This window comes from Pseudorca crassidens, chromosome 1 (assembly GCF_039906515.1).
Source record: "Pseudorca crassidens isolate mPseCra1 chromosome 1, mPseCra1.hap1, whole genome shotgun sequence".
Classification (NCBI taxonomy): Eukaryota; Metazoa; Chordata; class Mammalia; order Artiodactyla; family Delphinidae; genus Pseudorca; species Pseudorca crassidens.
Window position 1 is genome coordinate 116,235,695 of NC_090296.1, and position 20,650 is coordinate 116,256,344.

Genomic DNA, 20,650 nt, shown 5'->3' on the forward strand with positions numbered 1-20,650 from the left:
AGAAAATAACAGACCAGAATCCCTCATGAACATGTTAGATGGAAATACTATAAACAAAATACTAGCAAATCAAATCTAACAGCATATATTAAAGGCTATTCATCATGACTAAGCTGGATTTATCCCTAGAATATTTGGATCATTTAACATAAAAGCCCATGACTATAATTCATTGCATTAATGGGTTAAAGGAGAAGTTGTATGATTATCTAAATAGATCTAGTAAAGGCAGTCAGTAAAAGTCAACATTCATTCTTGGTAAAAACTCTTAGTAAAGCAGGAATAAAAAAAAAATCCTAACATTAAGACGTCATCTTTTTTAAAAAAAGCCTACAGTAGTCATCATTCTTAATGATGAATCATTGAAAGCATTGTTCCTTTAAGAGCAGAACAAGGCAAAGGAGTCTGCCATCACCTCTTCTGCTCCACAAGGCAAGGATAAGACAGATATAAGGAGAGAGAAGGAAACAATACTGTCATTATTTGTAGCTAATGTAATTGTTTATGTAGAAAACCCCGAAAGAATCTACAAATTATTAGAATTAATGAGAGAGCTTACCAACGTTGCTAAATACAATTCACCCAGGTTGCTAAATACAGAAACTGATATATATCTCCCTAGATTAAGATCTTAATCTTAAAATTACAAAGAGATAAACCAGTTAAAAATGGGCAAAAGACATGAATAGGCACTTTACAAAAAAGGAAACAAATCTCCAATAAAAATTAAAATACACTCGACCTCACTGATGGCCAGGGAAACATTATACAAGTCAATGCCACAATAAGATCCGGTTTTCCAACTCCATTGGCAACAACTAAGAAATTTAGTAACACCGAGTGCTGATGGAGATGAAGATCACTGGGACCTTTTATATACTACAAATGGAGTGTAAATTGGTACAACTTTGAAAGACACTTTGGCTATATGTATTTTGTAAAATTGAACTAGATATGTTATAAAGAAGTTCTTGCACATGCATAAGAATATTCATTGCCATACTGTTAAAAAATGGAAAAAATTGGAGGCTACCAAATGTCCATTGATAGGAGAATGGATAAATAAATAGCTATCTATTCCCACAGGGAATCAACTCCAGCTACACACATAACATGGTCAAATATAATGTATGAAAAAGGAAAGTTGCAGAAAACTGCATAAAATCATGACAGCACTTTTCTAAAGCTAAAATGAGTAAATTAAACAATATTTCGTTTAGGGATGCATATACAAATGATAAAACAACCTATTTTTTAAAATCAAGAAAATGGTCAACATAAAATTCAAGCCAGTATTATCTCTAATGAGGAGGCAGGATAAAATAGGAAAAAGGCATACAGGTGGATGAATTAATAGGTAATGTTCTAGTTCTTAAGATGGATGGTGCACTTCCAGGTGTTTATTTTATATTGCATTTATTATTTTGATGTTTCAAATACTATGCATAAAATGTTTAAAAAGTGGCCTGTAGTTTCCTATTTTCACCACTACATGGCAGGCTAGTCCGCCAGTAAAGTGACTCCTGAATGGGAAAGGCTGGTGAAGATGAAACTGTACCTAATGACAGTGTTCTAGTAAGCACTCAATTTCCCCTGTAGGAACACATGCAAAATGTAAAACAGGGCTTTTTGTTCTGAGTGTTTACATGCACAACCAGGGCAGCTCAGGTGCACATTACTCTGACCTGGATCTTGCAGCTCTGTTGTCAGGTTTTGTTTTTCCTTTCTTTTTGCCTTATGTAACCATTTTTGAAAACTTAAAAGTGTATCTGCTTAAAAAAAAAAAAAGAAGTGTATCTGCTTAAACGTTGATTTTTATTTTTCAGAACTTTCCAGTATTTCCCAAGGTTTCATTTCTAAATTAACAACATGGAGCATACCGTTGGTTACTTGGTTTCCCTCTTGGCAATTGACACATCTAACTTCCCCTTCTAATGTTTATTGATTAGGGGCGGTTTTGTAGCATAGCGTTAGAACCACTGCCTTAATGAATGTCTGGATAACACTGTTACATACAGGAATATTTAAAAAATCAGTAACAGTGTTAAAATAGCAGCACAATATTCACAATAGTCATCAAAATTACTCACAGGAATTCTGGTGCCAAATTGCACCAGTCACAGGAAGTGACTGACAAACGTTGGTAGGTATTTCTGTTTTAGCAGCCAATGTTATGCCACCAAGTGGCAACAGCACAAACGGTCCTCCAGCCACCCACTTCCTTTTTCATGCTCTAGACCTGCCCTGTCCACTTGATCAGCCACTAGCCCCATGTGGCAATTGAGGTCTTGGAATGAGATGTGACCTAAGTGTAAAATACACACTGGATTTTGAGGACTTAGTATGAAAAAAAAAAAAGTAAAATGTCTCAGTAATTTTAATATGGATTACATGTTGAGATGATAATATTTTTGGATATGTTAGGGTAAATAAAATATATTAAAATTAATCTCACCTTTTTAATTAGACACTAGAACATTTCAAATTACATACGTGACTCGCCTGTGGGGCTCACATTTTATTTCTATTGGACAGCACAGCTCTAGATGTTATCACCAAGACTTGCGATCCCTACCTACCAGGGCCGGCTGCACGGGTGTGTGGCCGGTGCAGTCGTACAGGGGGTCCCATGTTCTGAAGTGCTGTTACTGCCTCGAAATCCTTAATTGTATCTTTGAATTTGCGTCTCAGAAGGAAGTCGCCTAGAACAATGGAGCATGCGCCAGGGGCTGGAAGCCTTGGCTCGTGCACCATCCCGCCTCCCCCCGCCTCCCGGTGCCCCTGGCCCTGCCCGGCGACTGCTGCCCCCTTCCGTCCCCGGCAGGGTTCTGGGCGCGGCTATGGGAAGGGTCAGGGGTGTGATGGTGCCCATCCCTTCCCCGGGCTGGCTGCGCAGGGTCTCTCGCCCACCCCAATCCCGGGGCGAGAGTTTCACCGGCGCAGAGGTCTCAGTACCGTTGGGAGTCGCCTGTCTGACCCGGTTTGGGCAGGGGGCCCTGGGGCAGGAGAGACACCTGGCCTGACCTCTCCAGACTCCGCCAGGCTAGGGCGGTCATCTGCTGGCAGGAGCCGGACCCAGCAGCACGCAGGCCTGCGCTCGCTGCAACCATGCAGGAGGGATGCACCCTGGGGGACCGCTCTAGCTAGAGAGTGTCTGCGTGTTCCGAAAGCGCGCCCTACTCTGGCTCCGAGCTTGGAGGAGGATTGGGAGGGCTCTTTTCCTCCTAACGACCTTCCTCCGTCTTTCTTGTGTTTGTCTCTTATGGACAGCTCAAGGCACCCCTGGGGACAAACTGTAACTCACAAATTATGTAATTCCTGTATTGTGTGATTCCGTGTGTGAGTGAAATACTATGATAGTTGCATTTAAAATTGGCGTTGCACAATAGAAAGATCAATGGTAAAATTCATGTTAGTAATTACAGTTTTAATTTTCTTTATATAAAAGTTACCATCTTAATTAATCATTTTAATTGTACAGCTCAGTACCATCAAGTATTTACATTGCTGTGCAAACAACACCTCCATGTTGCAGTCATGTCAGAAACACCTCCATGTTGCAGTCATGTCAGAATTTCTTTCCTTGTTAAGACTGAATAATATTCCATGGTATGTATATACCACATTTTATCCATTCATCCAGCCATGGGCATTTGGGTTGCTTCCACTTTTTGGCTATTGTGCATAATGCTGCTATAAATGTGTGTGTATAAATATCTCTTTCCATTGTTTTTGCTAAAATAAACAAGACTGCAATTAATACCTTTGTACATACATCACTTTGCATGCTTGTAAGTCCATTTCTAGGATAAATTCCTAAAAGTAAAATTGTTGGGTCAAAGGAAATGTGCATTTTATAATTTGTTAAATATTGCCAAATTGCTGTCCACAGATGTTGAACCATTTTACACAGCCACCCCAGTGCTGTATGTTTTCAAACTTTTTGATCTTTGACAATATGCTAGATTAAAAATGGTATTTCCGTCAATAAGAATGAACAGAAACATGTGAAATACGTTTAAGTCCATGAGTTTGTAGTAATATAGTAAACTTCCCCAGCAATCTGTAATGTTCATTTTTGGAGGATGCTAGGAAAACAATTCATTATTTTGAAACAAACAAATAAAAACAAAAAGAAAGAATCAAGTATGACCTGCCTTTTCTATGTAAACTGTATGTCAGGATAGCTAAATAGTTAACAAGAGGAAGTTTCTCTTTATAAAAGTATTCTCATTATTAAATAAAGAAGAAATAATGCAACCACTAAGGAAATGATGGATGTAGGCAATGACCATCAATGGTTGCAAAGAGAGACCGAGATAAAGCGAGAAAGATGAGTAGACATCCATCCTATGCTTCGTAATAGGAGACCACTGTGCTACCTCTCAACCATTCTTGCCTAAACACTCAAACCTGAATCTGACTGAGTCACCAGGTCTAACTGCCAACAAGTTACAGAAAATATAGGGATGAGAAGAACATGCTAAACAACAAATCAAGGGGATGCAATCAGCAAAATTCAGACTGTAGGAAACTCTACAGGACAAGTGACCTAGTTTCTTCAATAAATAAATTAAAAAAGAAGAAGGAAAAAAAAGGTGGGGGGAGGGATAGGGAATCTCTAAATTAAATTTAAGGTACATAGCCTCCAAATGTAATATATGGGTCTTATTTAGATCCTGATTCAAATGAAAAAACATGTGCTCTCATTTATAAGACATTTAGGAATGTGAACCCTGATTGGATATTTAATGATATTAAGGAATTGTTGATTTTAAGATATTATGGTATTATGCTATTTTATAATATTATATTTTAGATAATATGGTACTATTTTTCAGATTTATGATATTATGGTTAGGTTAAAAAATCTTATCTTTTAAAGATATATACTAAAATAATTATTGATGAAATGATAAAATGTCTGAGATTTGCTTTGAAATAATACAATGGGAACGTGTGTGGGATGGGGTAGGGATGAACCATGACTGACTATGAGCTTACGATTATTGAATCCAGGTGATTCGTACTCCACAATTCTCTCTACTTTTGTTTATGTTTGTGATTTTCCAAATAAAGGAGCTCATTAAAAAAAAAAAAAGACAATGAAAGGGTAATCAGAAACAATGAGTACAGATGGCTCTTTTTGGGAATTTTGATGCAAAAAGGAAAAAAAAAGCAACAGCTATTGGGTCAACAGAAGGGTATCACAAAAAAAAAAACCAACACCTTAATTATTCAAGTATTACATATGTATGGAAAAGTGTACTGCACAAGGAATCCTCACCAAATAAATACCCCCATATATTAAAAAAGGTATTTTACTGGGTCTTTTGGGTAAACATATATAGAAAACAAATGAACCCCACATCTAGGAGTATAACATTTAGCCCCCACACACGGTGAACTCACAGCATGGAAAGGACAGAGCAAAAACAGGTAAAAATAGGCAGGCTTCCACTTTTGTGAGAAAGGGGATTTCAAGCTAAGAAGTTGGTCTTGTTAAATAAGAACTGAGACCACCCATGTCAACATGACACAACTGCTCTAGGAAATTCTAGTCCAGGAGGATAAATAGATTAATTGTTTGTTTCAAGAAGTTAATTTATCTGGGCAAATAGTTTGCTCATCTGGGACAGGACAGGTGTCTCTCAGGACCACAGACTGCTCACACAGACAAAGAGCTCACATGTATGACCAAGTTTATTTAACGAGACTTGCTTCAAGACCCCTGCTTTCCTGTGTCTACGGATCTTAAACTGTCTTAAATGTCACAAACTGTGCCCACTCCCCATCAATTTCTTGCTTTGAAAAACCACCTTAAACCACTGGAGCCCAGGCCTCCAAATCCTATAAACACCCTTTCTTGAAATCCTCCTTCTTAGAAACTACACCAAGTCTCTTTCAAGGTGTTATTCTCCCTTTCTGCAGTAAATACTGAATTAACTTAGACTTACTTTGCTTGATCAACAGGTTTTTCTGGTCTTCTTTTGAGGAGGTGGCAGTAGCCAAGAGTTCTCCTAAAATCTGTGAACTTGAATGAGAAAAAAACCTGCCATTTATTTTCAGAAACGTTTAACTGAAAGTGAGCATTTCCTTCAACTATGAATGTGCACAACAAACCACAGTGACTTTTGCACAAGTAAAAATTACTGGTATTTTCAGTCTGCATTATAGCTGTTGCATACATCTCAAAATAACATTTACGCCTAACACTATTTTGAAATGAATGATAGGGTCAGAATTGTGAAGGCGCTGAGATTGTGCCCTCCCTGCAAGCTAACAAGTCAGCTTGCCACAGTTTCCTGGATAAGGACAGAAGACACAAAACTCCTGGATCCCAAATGTAAGACGTTATTACTCACAGCAAAAGGGGTAGCTAGAGTGTCAGCATATTTGCGCTGTTTCCCTGAGCTCTGATTCCCATCGGGCAATGTGGAGGGCCAGGTGACTCGAGCACATGTAGTAGATTATGTTACATAAGAAGAATTTAGAGCCGAGGGCCCAGCACTTGTTTGAGTAAGCAGCAAATAAGCTAGTCTGTTGCCCAAGTGACTACCTACTGAAACCGCTCAATATCACAAGGGTAAACTCAGCAAGGATGTCCAGGACCCCTGGTGGACTGCCTCTCCTATTTGTAGTACTAGATCTTGTCATTAATGCATTTATAAAGGAGCAGATGTATTACTCTGTCATCATTTTGTTTTTATATTTTAATATAATTCATTTCCTTTATAATCCTATGTATTTTATTGTATGCATACAAATACATTACTCTGAGACGGGGTTGGTAAGCTTAACCAGGCTGCCAAAGGGGCCCATGGCACAAATAAGGTCAAGAAACTGAAGATTTTCAAAAATATTTTCACCAATAAGTGTGGATATAAAAATAAAATTTTATACAACTCCATTACTCAGGAAAACCTTTTCAGAGCTCTTCTTGTCTAGAAGGCAGAGTGGGAAGGGCCCTGGCACCAAATCCAGGGCACTAGAGTTTGACTTTTAGTTGTATGAACCCCAATTTTCCTTATCTGTAACATGAGATGCTTGTTACCTAACTCACTGGCTCAAAACGTAGAGAGGTACATTGTCACACGTTGCTGGTGGGAGTGTAAATTGAATACCTTTTCTGGAGAGTAATTCGGCTCTATGTACTCAAAAATATTCAAATCCTTCGAGCTAGTAGTTCCATTACTAGAAATTTACTATTAGGACATGATCAGATATATAGACAGAAATGTAAGTAAAAAGATGTTCACGGCAGTATTATTTATAGGTATATACTACACTTCTGTAAATATCTGGAATGTCCAACAATTAGGGCATGGCTACAGAAATTGTGGCACTTCTATACTGATAAAGGCAGTCATTATGAATTTTTATAGCTCAGTGTTTGGCACCATTAGAAAATGCCTATGATTTTATGTTAAGTGGAAAAAAAATCTAAAACTCTTTATGTAGTATGCCTCCAATTTTGTTTAAGTGCCCTATATATGTATATAGGCTCAGAAAAAAAGCCTAGTTAGAAATTTACTGAAAACGTTACTGCTAGTGGTATAATAAATACATATTTGACATTTTAAAATTTACATTTAAAAACATTTCCCAGTATCCCTCAATAAGCATGTGATGCTTTGTAATAAGAGAAGCCAATTATTTTCAAAAGCAGCTCAAAATTGAGCTTATTATGTGCAATGCTATGGAAATCATACTGTGCTACACAATTGTGAAATGTTATTAGTGTTTTTCTGGGGCTTCAGAAGCATGGTTGGATTCATGTTTAAATCAATAAATTTGACTGCAAGGAAGATACATTGGTCAGTGGGTGGCCCAGTTTTGTGCAGCTCCTCCAGCAGGCGGGCTCCCTCTGCTCGCTCCTGCCCCCTCCCCCTGCAGCCCAGCAGCTGAGAGACTCCCCTGCTCTAACCTCTGTTTGTTTTTCTTCTCCCCCTCCATCCACCACCAAGCCCTCCTTCCTCCGGTTCAAGTCTGTCTGGTCTTGTCTCCTGGGCTGAATCATGCCTCAGAAATGGAAAAAGCCTCAAGGCCAGGGCCTGTGCCATCAATGTGCATAATGAGAGTTTTACTGCAGATTCCAGGTTAGAGGCCTGTGTGTGTGCTGCCATGTTTCTGGGCTTCTGGGCCTGAGCCCTGATGGAATGCTAAAACCATATGGCCAGACAAAGGTGAGGAAAAAGCCACTTCTGCGCCATGATTTGAGGGCATCCTTACCCCAGAGGTCTCTGGTGCCAACTCACTCTCCTCTACTCTTGAGATCTCCACCATAGGAGAAGGCTCCTGTTATAAAATATACATGGATCACCTGGGGCAGCAACATATCCTAATACTAAGACAGGCGCTGGGGCTTCCCTGGTGGCACAGTGGTTAAGAATCCGCCTGCCAATGCGGGGGACACAGGTTCAAGCCCTCGTCCGGGAAGATCCTACATGCCGTGGAGCAACTAAGCCCATGCACCGCAACTACTGAGCCTGCACTCTAGAGCCCGTGAGCCACAACTACTGAGCCTGCGTGCCACAACTACTGGAGCCCAGTCGCCTAGAGCCTGTGCTCTGCAACAAGAGAAGCCACCACAATGAGAAGCCCGCACACCACAATGAAGAGTAGCCCCCGCTCACTGCAACTAGAGAAAGCCCGCATGCAGCAACAAAGACCCAACGCAGCCAAAACTAAATTAATTAATTAATTAAAAAAAAAGACTGAGGCTCTGGAATCAGACAGACTCAGTTAGATTTGGATCCCAGCTCCACTACTGCTTGGGGATGTCACTTGATGTCTCTGAGCCTGGTTCTCCTCATTTGTAAACGATGACAAAAAGCACTTACATACACCAAGCCTATGCCAAGCACAGATCTATGTGCCTTTCTTATATTAACTCATCTGATCTGTGCAACAACCTTATTTAGGCACATGCTGTTATCATCGTGTTCATCTTACAGATGAGGAAACTGAGGCCCAGGGTGGTTAATTAACTTACTCAAAGCCTCACGGGATCAGCACTAAGATGAACCCCAGCAGTATGGTTCTAGAGTCTATGTTCTTAAGGACCATGTTTGGGAGGCTCACTGTAAGATGGAACGATAGTAATTATGATTTATTAGGAGCTTACTTAGTACCAGGCACTGTGCTAAAGGCTATATAGGAATTTCTCGTTAGTTCCTCCCACCGCCCGGATGAGGGAGGGACTATTGTTACATGCTAACCCTGACCTGGCAGGACAGTCTGCTATATACAAGGCCCTCTATTAAGGGCTGGGCCTTCAGGGGTTGCTACAGCAAAGAAGAACTAAGATGTGTCCATAAATAACCGTGATTCATGGTAGAATCAGAGTTTGATGGAGCTGGCAGAGAGCTTAGAGATTATCTGGTTTAAACTTGTGTTTACTGATGACAAGAACTGACTTGCTTTGTTTTTTCCCACAGGGTTTGGGGATTCAATGATATAATGATAACAATAGCCAACACTTAATGAGTTGCTTGCTGTGTGTGTACGTGTGTTGTTGTGTGTGTGTTTTTCTGTGTCTCTGTGTGTGTTTATCTCATTTAACCCTCACAATGACCAGGTAGAAGCACTGTTATTATCCCATTTCATAGATAAGAAAACTGAGGGAAGAAGCTAAATAGGCAACTTGTCCAGCATCACACAGTTAGCAAATGGTGGAGCTGGGATGCTGGCAGAGTAGATTCCAGACCTTGGGTGCTGAACCACCATGCTCTCTGCCACCCCAGTTACAGAAGGTGGTTAAGAAGCCTAGGAGGTGGGGGCTGGATTGGGTGGATGGGAAAGTGTTGTAGACCACAAAGTGCTATACAGACATGAGTTATTATTAGAAAGAGGTAAGGGACTCCCCTGGTGGTCCAATGGCTAAGACTCTGTGCTCCCAATGCAGGGGGCCCGGGTTTGATCCCTGGTCAGGGAAATAGATCCCACATGCTACAACTAAGAGTTTGCATGCCGCAACTAAAGATCCAGCATGCCGCAACGAAGATTCCGCATACGGCAACAAAGATCCCGTGTGCTGTAACTAAGACCCAGCACAGCCAAATAAATAAACAAATATTAAAAAAAAAAAGAAAGAGGTAAGCGTTCCAAGAGAGGTATAAAGTGGTACAGAGCTCAGGGCAAAACAAGGAAGATCTCTAGGATGAGACAGCGTTTGCTTTGGATTTGGACCTGTGTTCCTGGGTAGGAATGAGGAACGCCCAGGGTGTGTGTGGGATTGCCAGGTGGGGAAGAATTTCCTCTAGCCCTCTCCCATTAACAAAGGATGGATGATCAGATTAGCTAACTAGCACCTAAGCCCAGGAGAAGTGATCAGGACCATAGAAAGCCTTGGGGACCTCCAGCCGAGATCCTAGCTGCAGAGAGCATGTTGGGTGGGGGCCACTCAGAGGGGGATAAAGAGGGAACAGAAAGCTGGTAGCAGGGTCAGGACATGGGGGTCAGACACCCAGCATCCAAATCCTGACATTCTAACACACTCTAGTTATGAGGCCATAAGCAATTTACACATTTCTTTCTTTTTCTTTTTTCTTTTTTAAAAAAATCTTTCCCTGCTCTCCAGTGCATTTTCATTTTTTTGTTTTTGTATGTCCTTCGTGCTATTTTTTTTCTTATTAGTCATCAGTTTAATACACATCAGTGAATACATGTCCATCCCAATCTCCCAATTCATCACACCACCACCCCCACCCGCCGCTGCTTTCCCCCCTTGGTGTCCATACGTTTGTTCTCTACATCTGGTTACACAACACTTCTATCTCAGTTTCTTCATCTGAAGAATGGGAATGATAATAATGGCATGTCCCTCAGAGGCTTGCGCAAATTTAACATGCTAATCTGTATACAGTGTTTACTGTGATGCCTGGCACACAGTAAGCACTCAGTATGAGCTCGCTATTGTTAGTTCTGTTATTGTAATCCCAGGGTACCTGACTGGTACCATGATTCAGGGAGGAATGGGGTCAGAAGAAAGAAGGCACATGTCGACTTCAGTCTACTTTCCTGGGAAACCTAAACCTGGCAGGGGTGAACTGGCTCGGGAAATAACACAGACCAGCTGCCCCCTCTCCTCCACCTTAGGTTTTGTCTTTGACAATTATTACATCTGCTTTTCAGGGCAAGTCTAGGAGAGAGAGGAGGAGGAGACAAAGGCTAGTGGGCTGCCAGTCCCCTGAAACTGGGCTAATAGAGAGACTGGTCGTCAGTCTGATTTTTGACATCTTCCTTCGGAGGTTCTGTTGGAATTTCCCAGCTCTTGTCAATTAACCTCCCCAGCCCCTTGCATACTATGGATTTACTTTCCATATGTGTCCAGAGGCAGACACATCCTGCAGGGAGAATGCAGATGGGGTGGGAAGTCCTTTCTTGAACAGGTTAACGGCACAATGGAAGTATGCCTGGGGTGGGAGCTAGGAAGAAGGGAAACTAATGTGTACTGATAGGCACTCCTTCGCAGGACGCAGGACGAGGCTGGGTGAAGGAGCTTGCCTGTCACCATCACACCAGCCCTGCAAGGAAAGTATTTATTACCCCCATTGTACACATGAAGAAACTTGCCCAAGGCCACAGCTAACCCACAGAGAAGGGAGTCCAACCCAGATCTATTCAACACCAAAAGTCATCCTCTTCCATTAGAGTCTGTGGGAGGCTTACAGGACTAAAACAAGTATCTTTACTGGTGCTTGAAAAATGACATTTTGAATGACATTTTATACAAAATCTGAGCAACTCCATTGATTCAAGAGCTGTAGGCTGGGCTGACCTGGCTTGGAAAAAGGAATATTCTATGGAAGGTACAGCTAATTCTGCTCATAGGTCACCTCCAATCCCCAGAAAAGTGCTGGATGTTGGTCCTGTCTTTTGTCCAGGTAGAAGGTAGCAGTTTGCTGTCATCAGCAAATCAATCTCCATCTGGATACAACTATTTTCAGTTACATTTTACTACTGATCATTTGCTCAGTGGCTTTCTGTCAAAGGGGAAGGGAATAGGTCAGAAGCACAAGGAGCTATTTCTGGGCTCTGGCCTTTGGGAAAGCAGCCTTGTCCTGTTTATACATCCTGTCTCTAATTTGCCCAGCCTGACCACAGAAACATCATCCTCCAAGCCCAGGTAAATACAGGCTACCAAATACTCCCCAGTCAATGGCTATTAAGCAACCCAAGGAGCCCAGAACCCTATACTAGGCAACTGTGATAAATAAAGAAGGTTCTTGACCTTGGGCTGCTGGAGCAGATGTATATTCCCATCTGGGGGAGGAGGCCCCGAAGTGCAAGTTCTGAGCCCCTCTCTGGCATGACTCTTGGTTTAGTCACCCTTTCTAGCACTCATCCAGTTACACAACTAAATTGGGGTGTCAGCACCAGGATGAACCCTAGTTCATCTCCAAAGGGCAAGAGAAGGCAGAAGAAGTTTCTTTCTTTTTTTTTTTTGATGTGGACTGTTTCTGAAGTCTTTATTGAATTTGTTATAATACTGCTTCTGTTTTATGCTTTGGTTTTTTGGCCCAGAGGCACGTGGGATCTAAGCTCCCCTACAGGGATCAAACCCGCACCCTCTGCATTGGAAGGTGAAGTCTTAACCACTGGACCACCAGGAAAGTCCCAGAAGAAAATTTCTTACCCAGTAATGAATAGCTGGATGAATCAGGTCTCTTTCAGAAAATGAAACCAAAGGGAAGAAGGGGCCTGTGTCTGGATCACCTTCAAAAGCTGGGTGTGAAAGGGGCCTGTGTCTGGATCACCTTTGAAAAGTTGGGTGTGAAAAGAATGATGCAGGGCAAAGGGCCGCAAGGAGAGGGAGGAAAGGAGGGAGAGGGAGAGAGAGGGAGAGAGGGGGAGAGAATAGGATGAGCCTAGTTGCTCTGTAGAGCCTAGGAATGAAATCAGTTGGAAGGGAGCCCCCAGGTCCCACATCCGAATATGTCACCGCCAAGTGCCCAGAGGCCAAAAAGCCTGGCTCAGTCTGTCTAGAACTGGAATTTTTTCCAACCCTGAAGCCCCAGAATGAGAACAACCAGCTTCTCCTTCTTTTCCACCAGTTATTTCAGAGACTCTACTGGTAGAACCCCACCTTCAGCTCTGATTTCCAGTGTTGTTTTTGTTTAACATGGGTGAAAAAGTATAGAGATCTGAAAATAGGTAAAGTTGTACTGTAGAGTGGAAGAGAAAAATCTGAGAAGTGGCCCAAACCCTCACCAATAGCTCTGCAGCTAAGATGACGCCTTCACCAACTAGGATTGGAAGGGTGGGGTTCAAATGAAATAATTTATGTGAACTCATTGAGCTCAGCCTGGTCCCTTGGGACCAAATAAATGTATTTGCTCTTTCTCTATGGTAGATACTGTCCTTTGTGTGTGTATGGAGGGAGTGACCTCCATATTGAACTTATACCTTCTGTGACTGCCCCGTGAGATTCATCACCTCCACTCCTACCATCCTAGTCCCAACCTTTCCTCCTAAATGGCCTTCCTGCTTTGACTCCTGCCTACTACAGTTTATTCTTTACACAGTAGCAAAAGTGATCTTTTAAAAAATATAAGTTGTATCTTGTCACTTTTCTGTTTAAAACTCTTCAAATGCCCCCACTACACTTGAGTAGAATTTAAACACTTTACCATGGGTAACTGGGCCCTAAGATGACCTGCACCCTGCTGATTTCCTCTCCTATCACTCTTCCTATGGCCCACTTTGCTGCAGCCACCCTGACCTTTGTTTCTGAACTCACCAAGACTGTTCCCTCCTCAGGGCTTTTGTACTAGCTATTCCCTCCGCCTAAAATACCACCTGTTCTCCTTACTTGTCACGGAGGTCTTGTCTGACCGCCCGAACTAAATTAGCTCCGCCTCCCACCCCCCATCACTCTATTTCATTTGCTTCATAGCAAATGGTAATGATACAAACTCAGCCAGTCTTGTCTATTATTTGTTTACTTGTTTATTGTCTGTTTTCCCCACAACAACACAGTCCCTGAAGGGGCACTGTGTCTATCTGGTCTATCACTGAATCCCTAGGGCCAAGCAGAGCCTGGCACATAGTAGATCTCTAATATTCGTTGGATGAATGATCTTTTCAAACCCTAACAATCTGGTGAGGTCTGTGAGAAAACCGAAGGTCCCGTCAGATTCAGGATTAGAGTCCTGGTCCTTCCCAGGGTACCTCGCCCCTTTCCACAGTTCCCCATCTCTCCGACCTTTCTCACACACTTAATCCTCCTCTCCAGGGAGGGCAGGTCGGACTTCCAGTTCCTTCTCAGAGCCTCGTGCAGACCCTCAAAGTCCTCCCACATTTCGGGGGCTCAGAGACGCCGCCCTGTTCTCAAAACGGACCCCGCCGGGTGCACGCACCCCCCTCCCCGGGCCCCCAAACAGGGGCTGAGAAGAGCCCCGCAATGTCTACGGTAAAACGGGGCAGGCCCCAAAACCCACCGGCAGTAACGGTTCAGCGCCTTCACTCTGTCCCACTCCCCGGCTAGGGACCCCCAGGGCCTAGTGGGGGCGAGTTGGAAGCTCCAGGCATCAAGGGCAATGAGGACATCCCGGGCCGAAGTGGGGATGGGCCGCCTTCGCGCAGCAGAACCTTTCTTCATCGGGCCTCGTTCGCCGGCCGGTCTGCTTTGGAAGAGACACCCCACTTAACCGTCCCCCGCTCGCACCCTCCCCGTCTCAGCCCTGTCTGCAGAGGCCCGCCTTCCTCCCCGTCCAGAGCCCAGGGGTTGCTGTGGCCGCAGCGTTCCGCCTCTCTCTGGGGGCCTCCCCAGGCGTGGACCTCTGAAGCTACCGACAGACAGCGTCTGGCTCTTCTGGGCTGCAGTGGGCGAGGGCCTGCAGGTTTCCTCCAGCTGGGGAGGACGCAGAGCGGAGGCGGAGGCAGAAGCACTTTCAGGCCCTAGGCCCGGCGGGCTGGGTCGGGTGAAGCGCGTCCATCATTCGCCATCCAGGGCGCGCGCGGCCCTCTTGGGACCTCGCCGGCGACCCGTAGCTCGGGCACGCGCCTGTCGCAGCCCGCAGGAAGGAGGGGGTCCAGCCTGAGGCCCGGCCACCATGGAGATCCCCTCGGCCCAGGGCTGGCGTCTGGGGCCTTGGGGACGGCCCTGACCGCCCTCCTCCCTGCCCGGCCTGGATCGCTGACCTGCCCCCCGCGGCATTCGGCCACCTCTGCGTCTCCGCCCTCCCCTGGCCGCGCTGCTGCCTGGGCGCGGCGGCGGCGGCGGCGCCCTGTTGAATGGGCTGTGAGGGCCCAGGTTTGAAGCGCTGGCGAACGCGGCCTCCAGGGGCGCAAGGCAGCAGCAGCGGTGGCGACCAAACGGGTGTTGGAGTTGGCAGCGGCCATGGAGGGCCTGGCTGGCTATGTATACAAGGCGGCCAGCGAGGGCAAGGTGCTGACTCTGGCCGCCTTGCTTCTCAACCGGTCTGAAAGCGACATCCGCTATCTGCTTGGCTATGTCAGCCAGCAGGGAGGGCAGCGCTCCACGCCCCTCATCATCGCAGCCCGCAATGGGCACGCCAAGGTGGTGCGCTTGCTGTTAGAACATTACCGGGTGCAGACTCAGCAGACTGGCACTGTCCGCTTCGACGGGTAGGTACATCCCAACTCCAGCCTCCTCTCTAACGCGCGCGGACCCACCACTTTATGGGTCTTCCCCTCCCTCTCTCTCGCTTCATGGAGGTATCACTTCTCCCATTTTGTACCTCCTGACCTGCCTCATTAATGCCCACTTCATCTTCTAGGGCGAATACTCCATCCCATGTTTTGCTGCTCATCCTCATTGGCCCCTACCCCTTATTCCCTCTATAGGTAAATAGCCACACCCTCTGTCTTGATACCTAATAGGTATTCTGTATTCTTTACTAGATAGTTTGTGAAGAAGCAGTATGGAGGAGGTAGCAGCCTTTTCAGGTTTTCACTGTATCAGTACTGGGGTTGTAACCGAGATCAGAAATTAACGAGGTCAGCAATTAACGTTGAAGACCTTTGTTTGATGAGTTATTTGGCCACCCAATGTTTACCCCTTCACGTGAGTGTCCGATAAAGCCCCTTAGTAGGTTGTGGGACCTTAATGTCAAAATAAGCCCCTAGAACCAGCAGCAGTTGCAGCCTCTTGAGGGGTGGTCACGCAGCCAGGCTTCCCAAGACATGATTCTGACTCTTACACATTGCTGGGGGTAGATGTGTTGGCTGTGAAAATGGCACCGGACCTGGTGTAGGATGAGGTGATGCCATTGTTAAATTACATGTTATTCTGTGATGTTGTGGGGAAGCTTGATGATATACTGTTATTCCAGGTGGGGAGTTCAAAAATTCATATTGTCAGAGTTAAAAGTTGCCCTTTAGGTTTAATTGTACATATTTTTGGGTATGATAGAGTTGAATGCAGAATTGTCAGGTTTGACGTTATCTTTTCTGTGCTGGATGGTTATAACCTGTTTTACAGATTACAACTGCATGAAGATGCATTAATTGTTTTTGTTGACTTGTGCCAGTACATAAGCTATTCTAGCATTTTCTTCTTTTGAGATAGATGTGGTCCTAGCATAAAGATACGTATCTTTAGTTTTGGTGATTGAAAACTGCTTGGTTAAAACCTGATGGAAAAAACAATTCCTCTTGAAGATGACTAGGGCATTGTTGAATTTTGGTTGATTCTTTTTGTAGGTTGAAATAATAAGAGCTTATTCTTCTGTTTTAGATGACAGGAAAATATTTCAGGGTATTACATTTTACTGAAATGATAGCCCACGGGTGGTGGTTAACCTCTGGTACCACCTCTCTAGACGTTAAGGAGATGGTCTTTTTCATATTAATCAAAGATGGCAACCTGATTCTTGTTCGTTTTCTTTTACTAGCTTCTGTGTGCTTTCTGTAACTCCCTGCATTCCCACAGCCTTTTCTCTACGCAGAGGAGTGAAGTAGGATGACCCCTGAACTTCTAGCACCATTCCAGTTGTATAGGCACAAGCATCCATTGAGATAGGAACCTCTGCAGTAACAGCTGCTGGTTACACTGCTGCTAAGGAGCTTGCTGAGGCCTGTTTTGATTAGGAGAGAATAGTGGCGAGAAAATATAGTTTTCTAAAGCATTTGGAAAGGCTTTGCTTATCTTTCTTAACCATCAAAGAGAAAGGTGTTTTGAGGTGGCAATTAAGAGAACCTGAAATGGCTAGGAATGTAGCATTGAGCCTGTGTAGTGGCTTACCTTGCCCAGTATTTTGCACTGGCCAGTGAAATTAAAGGGTTCAATAAGCAAACATATTTTGAACACCTACTGTGTGCCAGGCTCTGTAGTAGGGATTGGGTGTGCAGAGATGAATGCCATACTGTTCCCACTGCAGAGGAAGACAGTCTGTTGCCCTGGGCGGGGGCTGGAGGTGGGGCGTGGTGTGTGGCAGAGGTAAGAAATTGATGAAAATGAGTAAGTGTAGATGCCATGCCATTTAGGGTTATAGAAATCTTTTGGACTACTGAGGGAACACAGGGAGAGGAAGTGCTCAGCTTTGCCTGGGAGAATCAGGGAAGACTTCACAGCTGAGGTGATATTTGAGCTCAGTCTTAAAGGATAGTAGAGAGTGAAGAAGAGGGACGGCGGCATGGTGCTCTTGCAATGACAAATGTTTCAGTGCAGTTTCAGTAAGGGGTTCAAGCCTGGCAAATTAAGAGAGATTGTGGGAGACTAGAGTGAGGTGGAGGCCAGATTTTGATGATCCTTGTGTAAAATGTCAAGAGTCAGATTGGTGAGACTGGAATTGCAAAGATTTCTATCATTTGAGATTTTGTGTGAGGCTTCTTCAATCTGTCTTTTTTTGTTTATGGATTATTACAGTTATGGATTTATTAGCTGCTCTGTCAAAGTAGTTTTGTTTTTTAACTTATTAAATGCCTATGATGGGCCTAGCCCTGTGCCACACAGATAATGTGGAAGATGTAGAAGAAAATGTAAAGTTTCTACTTTCGAGGAGCTTACAGATTAACAAAAGAGAAGAATTGAAATTCATGGCCACCTTTCTGCCCACTCACACCACTCTGTGAGATTATTTTGCAGTTTGTTCCAGTCATTTAGGCATTTCAGAAATAGATGAAGAGGGTGTTACTTGCAAATGTCATGATTTCACTTTACATTCATTCCAGACAGTGTGAAAATGTTAGTCTGAGTGAGGTGTTAATAATATGAAGCTCACTCACCCCTCAGGGACTGGCTTTTGAGAGGTACTTAGCCAACCCCCCTTCTTTAGATTCCACTGGTACTTGAGACCCATGGCCAGATAGGGACAAACAGGTTCTTTGTGGGCTGAAGTAGATTAGTGTTTCCTAATTTTCAGTAATTTATGTACCATCTTCACAATTTTTTGCCAAATCGTTCACCACCTATCCTGTTATTTGCCTAATATTAAAAAAAAGTCTCACTTCTTAGCTTCATCCTAAGCAACAGTATCTGTGTAATTATGGGGTTTGATATGGTACTCTGCGTGTGTGTGTGTGTGTGTGTGTGTGTGTGTGAGAGAGAGAGAGAGAGAGAGAGAGAGAGAGAGAGAGAAAGAGAGAAAGAGAGAGAGGGATAGAGAGACACATAGACATTAAAATAACTTATTTAAATAAGCCTATCCTCTGCCTAAAAACATCTAGAATACCTTAGAAAACTAAAGTATATTCATAATAGAGCCTCAAAAGAGGGATGGTGCCACCCACCTAGATTAAGCTCGATGCTGATATTTGAGTCCTTGTACATATTTTTAGGAGTAACATTTGAGATTATTTTATTTATGGCTTACTGTGTAACGACCAAAATTGACATAGACGAGTGGATAAGAAGAAAAATTGGGACTTCCCTGGTGGCGCAGTGGTTAAGAACCCGCCTGCCAATGCAGGGGGACACAGGTTTGATCCCTGGTCTGGGAAGAACTCACATGCCGCGCAGCAATTAAGACCGGGCGCCACAGCTACTGAGCCTGCACTCTAGAGCCCTTGAGCCACAACTACTGAAGCCCACGCACCTAGAGCTCCGCAACGAGAAGCCACCGCAATGAGAAGCCCACACACCGCAACAAGAATAGCCCCTGCTCACCACAACTAGAGAAAGCCTGCGCGCAGTAGTGAAGACCCAACGCAGCCAAAAATAATAATAAATAAATAAATTAAAAAAAAAAGAACGGGAATTTTTATTTCATTTAAAAAAAAATGAACGGGAATGAAAGAAGAACCTTTAGTTGGAGTATGGGAAGCTGTTAAGAATGTTATAGAAATGGAACATAACAAAGGGGAGGTGTCATGTGACCTTGGAGTTCTGTGCTGGTTTGAGTTCTGAGGGCCTGACTGCTGTGTGCCAGAGTTTGTGGGGAACTCTTGTCCTAGAAGAAGTTTGCTGACATGGATGGGAAGGAGAACAGGACCTCTGGGAATTCTGAGGCTTTTTGTTGAGTACTCTTTTAAAGTCAGTTCTAGTACTAATACTTCTAATAAATGTCCAGGTAGAGGAAAGGTGTAAGGGGCACATCGTCATTTGGCTTCATTTAGAAAGTCATTTCCAGTGTATATTTCAAGGAACTACATAAGATCTGATAAATGATTTTAAGGACTTTGTTTAAAATAAAGTGCTGTCAGTTACATTTAATGAATTTTTATTTCTATTTCAAATGCTTGAACTAGACATTTTTATTTCAGATCGAACCAGGAAATACATGAGTTTAGTTTTGTGATCAGAAATGTTATCTTTTATTGTGAAATGTTTCCATCATCTGATGCATACATTTTGTTTAAAAGGTGAATATCAGATTAAAGTTTGATTTTTTTTTTTTTTTTTTTTTGGCTGCGTTGAGTCTTTGTTGCTGTGCACGGGCTTTCTCTAGTTGCGGTGAGCCCGGGCTACTCTTCGTTGCAGCGCGTGTGCTTCTCATTGCGGTGGCTTCTTGTTGCAGAGCGTGGGCTCTAGGTGCACAGGCTTCAGTAGTTGCAGTACATGGGCTCCGTAGTTGTAGCTTGCAGGCTCTAGAGCGCAGGCTCAGTATTTGTGGTGCACGGGCTTAGTTGCTCTGCAGCATGTGGGACCTTCCCTAGACCAGGGATCGAACCGGTGCCCCCTGCATTGGCGGGTGGATTCTTATCCACTGAGCCACCAGGGAAGTCCCAAGTTTCTTCATTTTTAAGATGAAATACATAATAGCTAGTTTGCATTGCAATTTTAGACTCAATCTAGAAAGATCGTTTTATAGTGCTTCTCCCATAGGCATTAAGTAAATATTGCATTAATTTGATTATATTTTTATTTATTTTCTGTTCATTTTGTTATAAATGTGTTTGGCATTTTGTTTTGAGGCAGTATATGGTTATAATTTTAGCTGTATTTTATGGACAAAAAATGTCATAGATGTTAGGATTATAATTCCCTTTAATCTGTTTAATGTTTTTATTTAGATGTAGAAATTTAAAAATCACTAAGGCTAATGTTTCTGAAGGATTAGTCATTCTGTAACATTCTACAGTGAATATTTTGTCATAAACTATTTAAAAAATTTTACTTGTCTCAATAAAAATAGATAATTGAAACTTTTTTTAGGCTCCTGTCACATCACCATAGGGAAAATGGAAATTATTAGATTACACCAGGAAAAGTATTAAACGATTATAAAAACCAAGTGAAGTA

The 20,650-nt window shown here is 43.3% G+C and overlaps 2 protein-coding genes across 6 annotated transcripts in view; one reads left to right on the top strand and one right to left on the bottom strand.

Annotated features, from left to right (window-relative positions):
• LOC137231346 (ceroid-lipofuscinosis neuronal protein 6 homolog) overlaps window positions 1-14,605 on the bottom strand; it is a 65,311-nt gene extending 50,706 nt beyond the window's left edge. For all 4 annotated transcript variants that reach the window (XM_067751814.1, XM_067751818.1, XM_067751817.1 and 1 more), the window contains exon 1: window positions 14,445-14,605. In XM_067751814.1, coding sequence (XP_067607915.1) covers window positions 14,445-14,605 — 161 coding nt within the window. The remainder of the gene's footprint in view (window positions 1-14,444) is intronic.
• A 741-nt stretch (window positions 14,606-15,346) lies between these two features.
• The window catches only part of FEM1B (fem-1 homolog B), a 49,975-nt gene continuing 44,671 nt past the window's right edge, over window positions 15,347-20,650 (top strand). For both annotated transcript variants that reach the window (XM_067751812.1, XM_067751811.1), the window contains exon 1: window positions 15,347-15,594. In XM_067751812.1, the coding sequence (XP_067607913.1) occupies window positions 15,347-15,594 (248 nt within the window). The remainder of the gene's footprint in view (window positions 15,595-20,650) is intronic.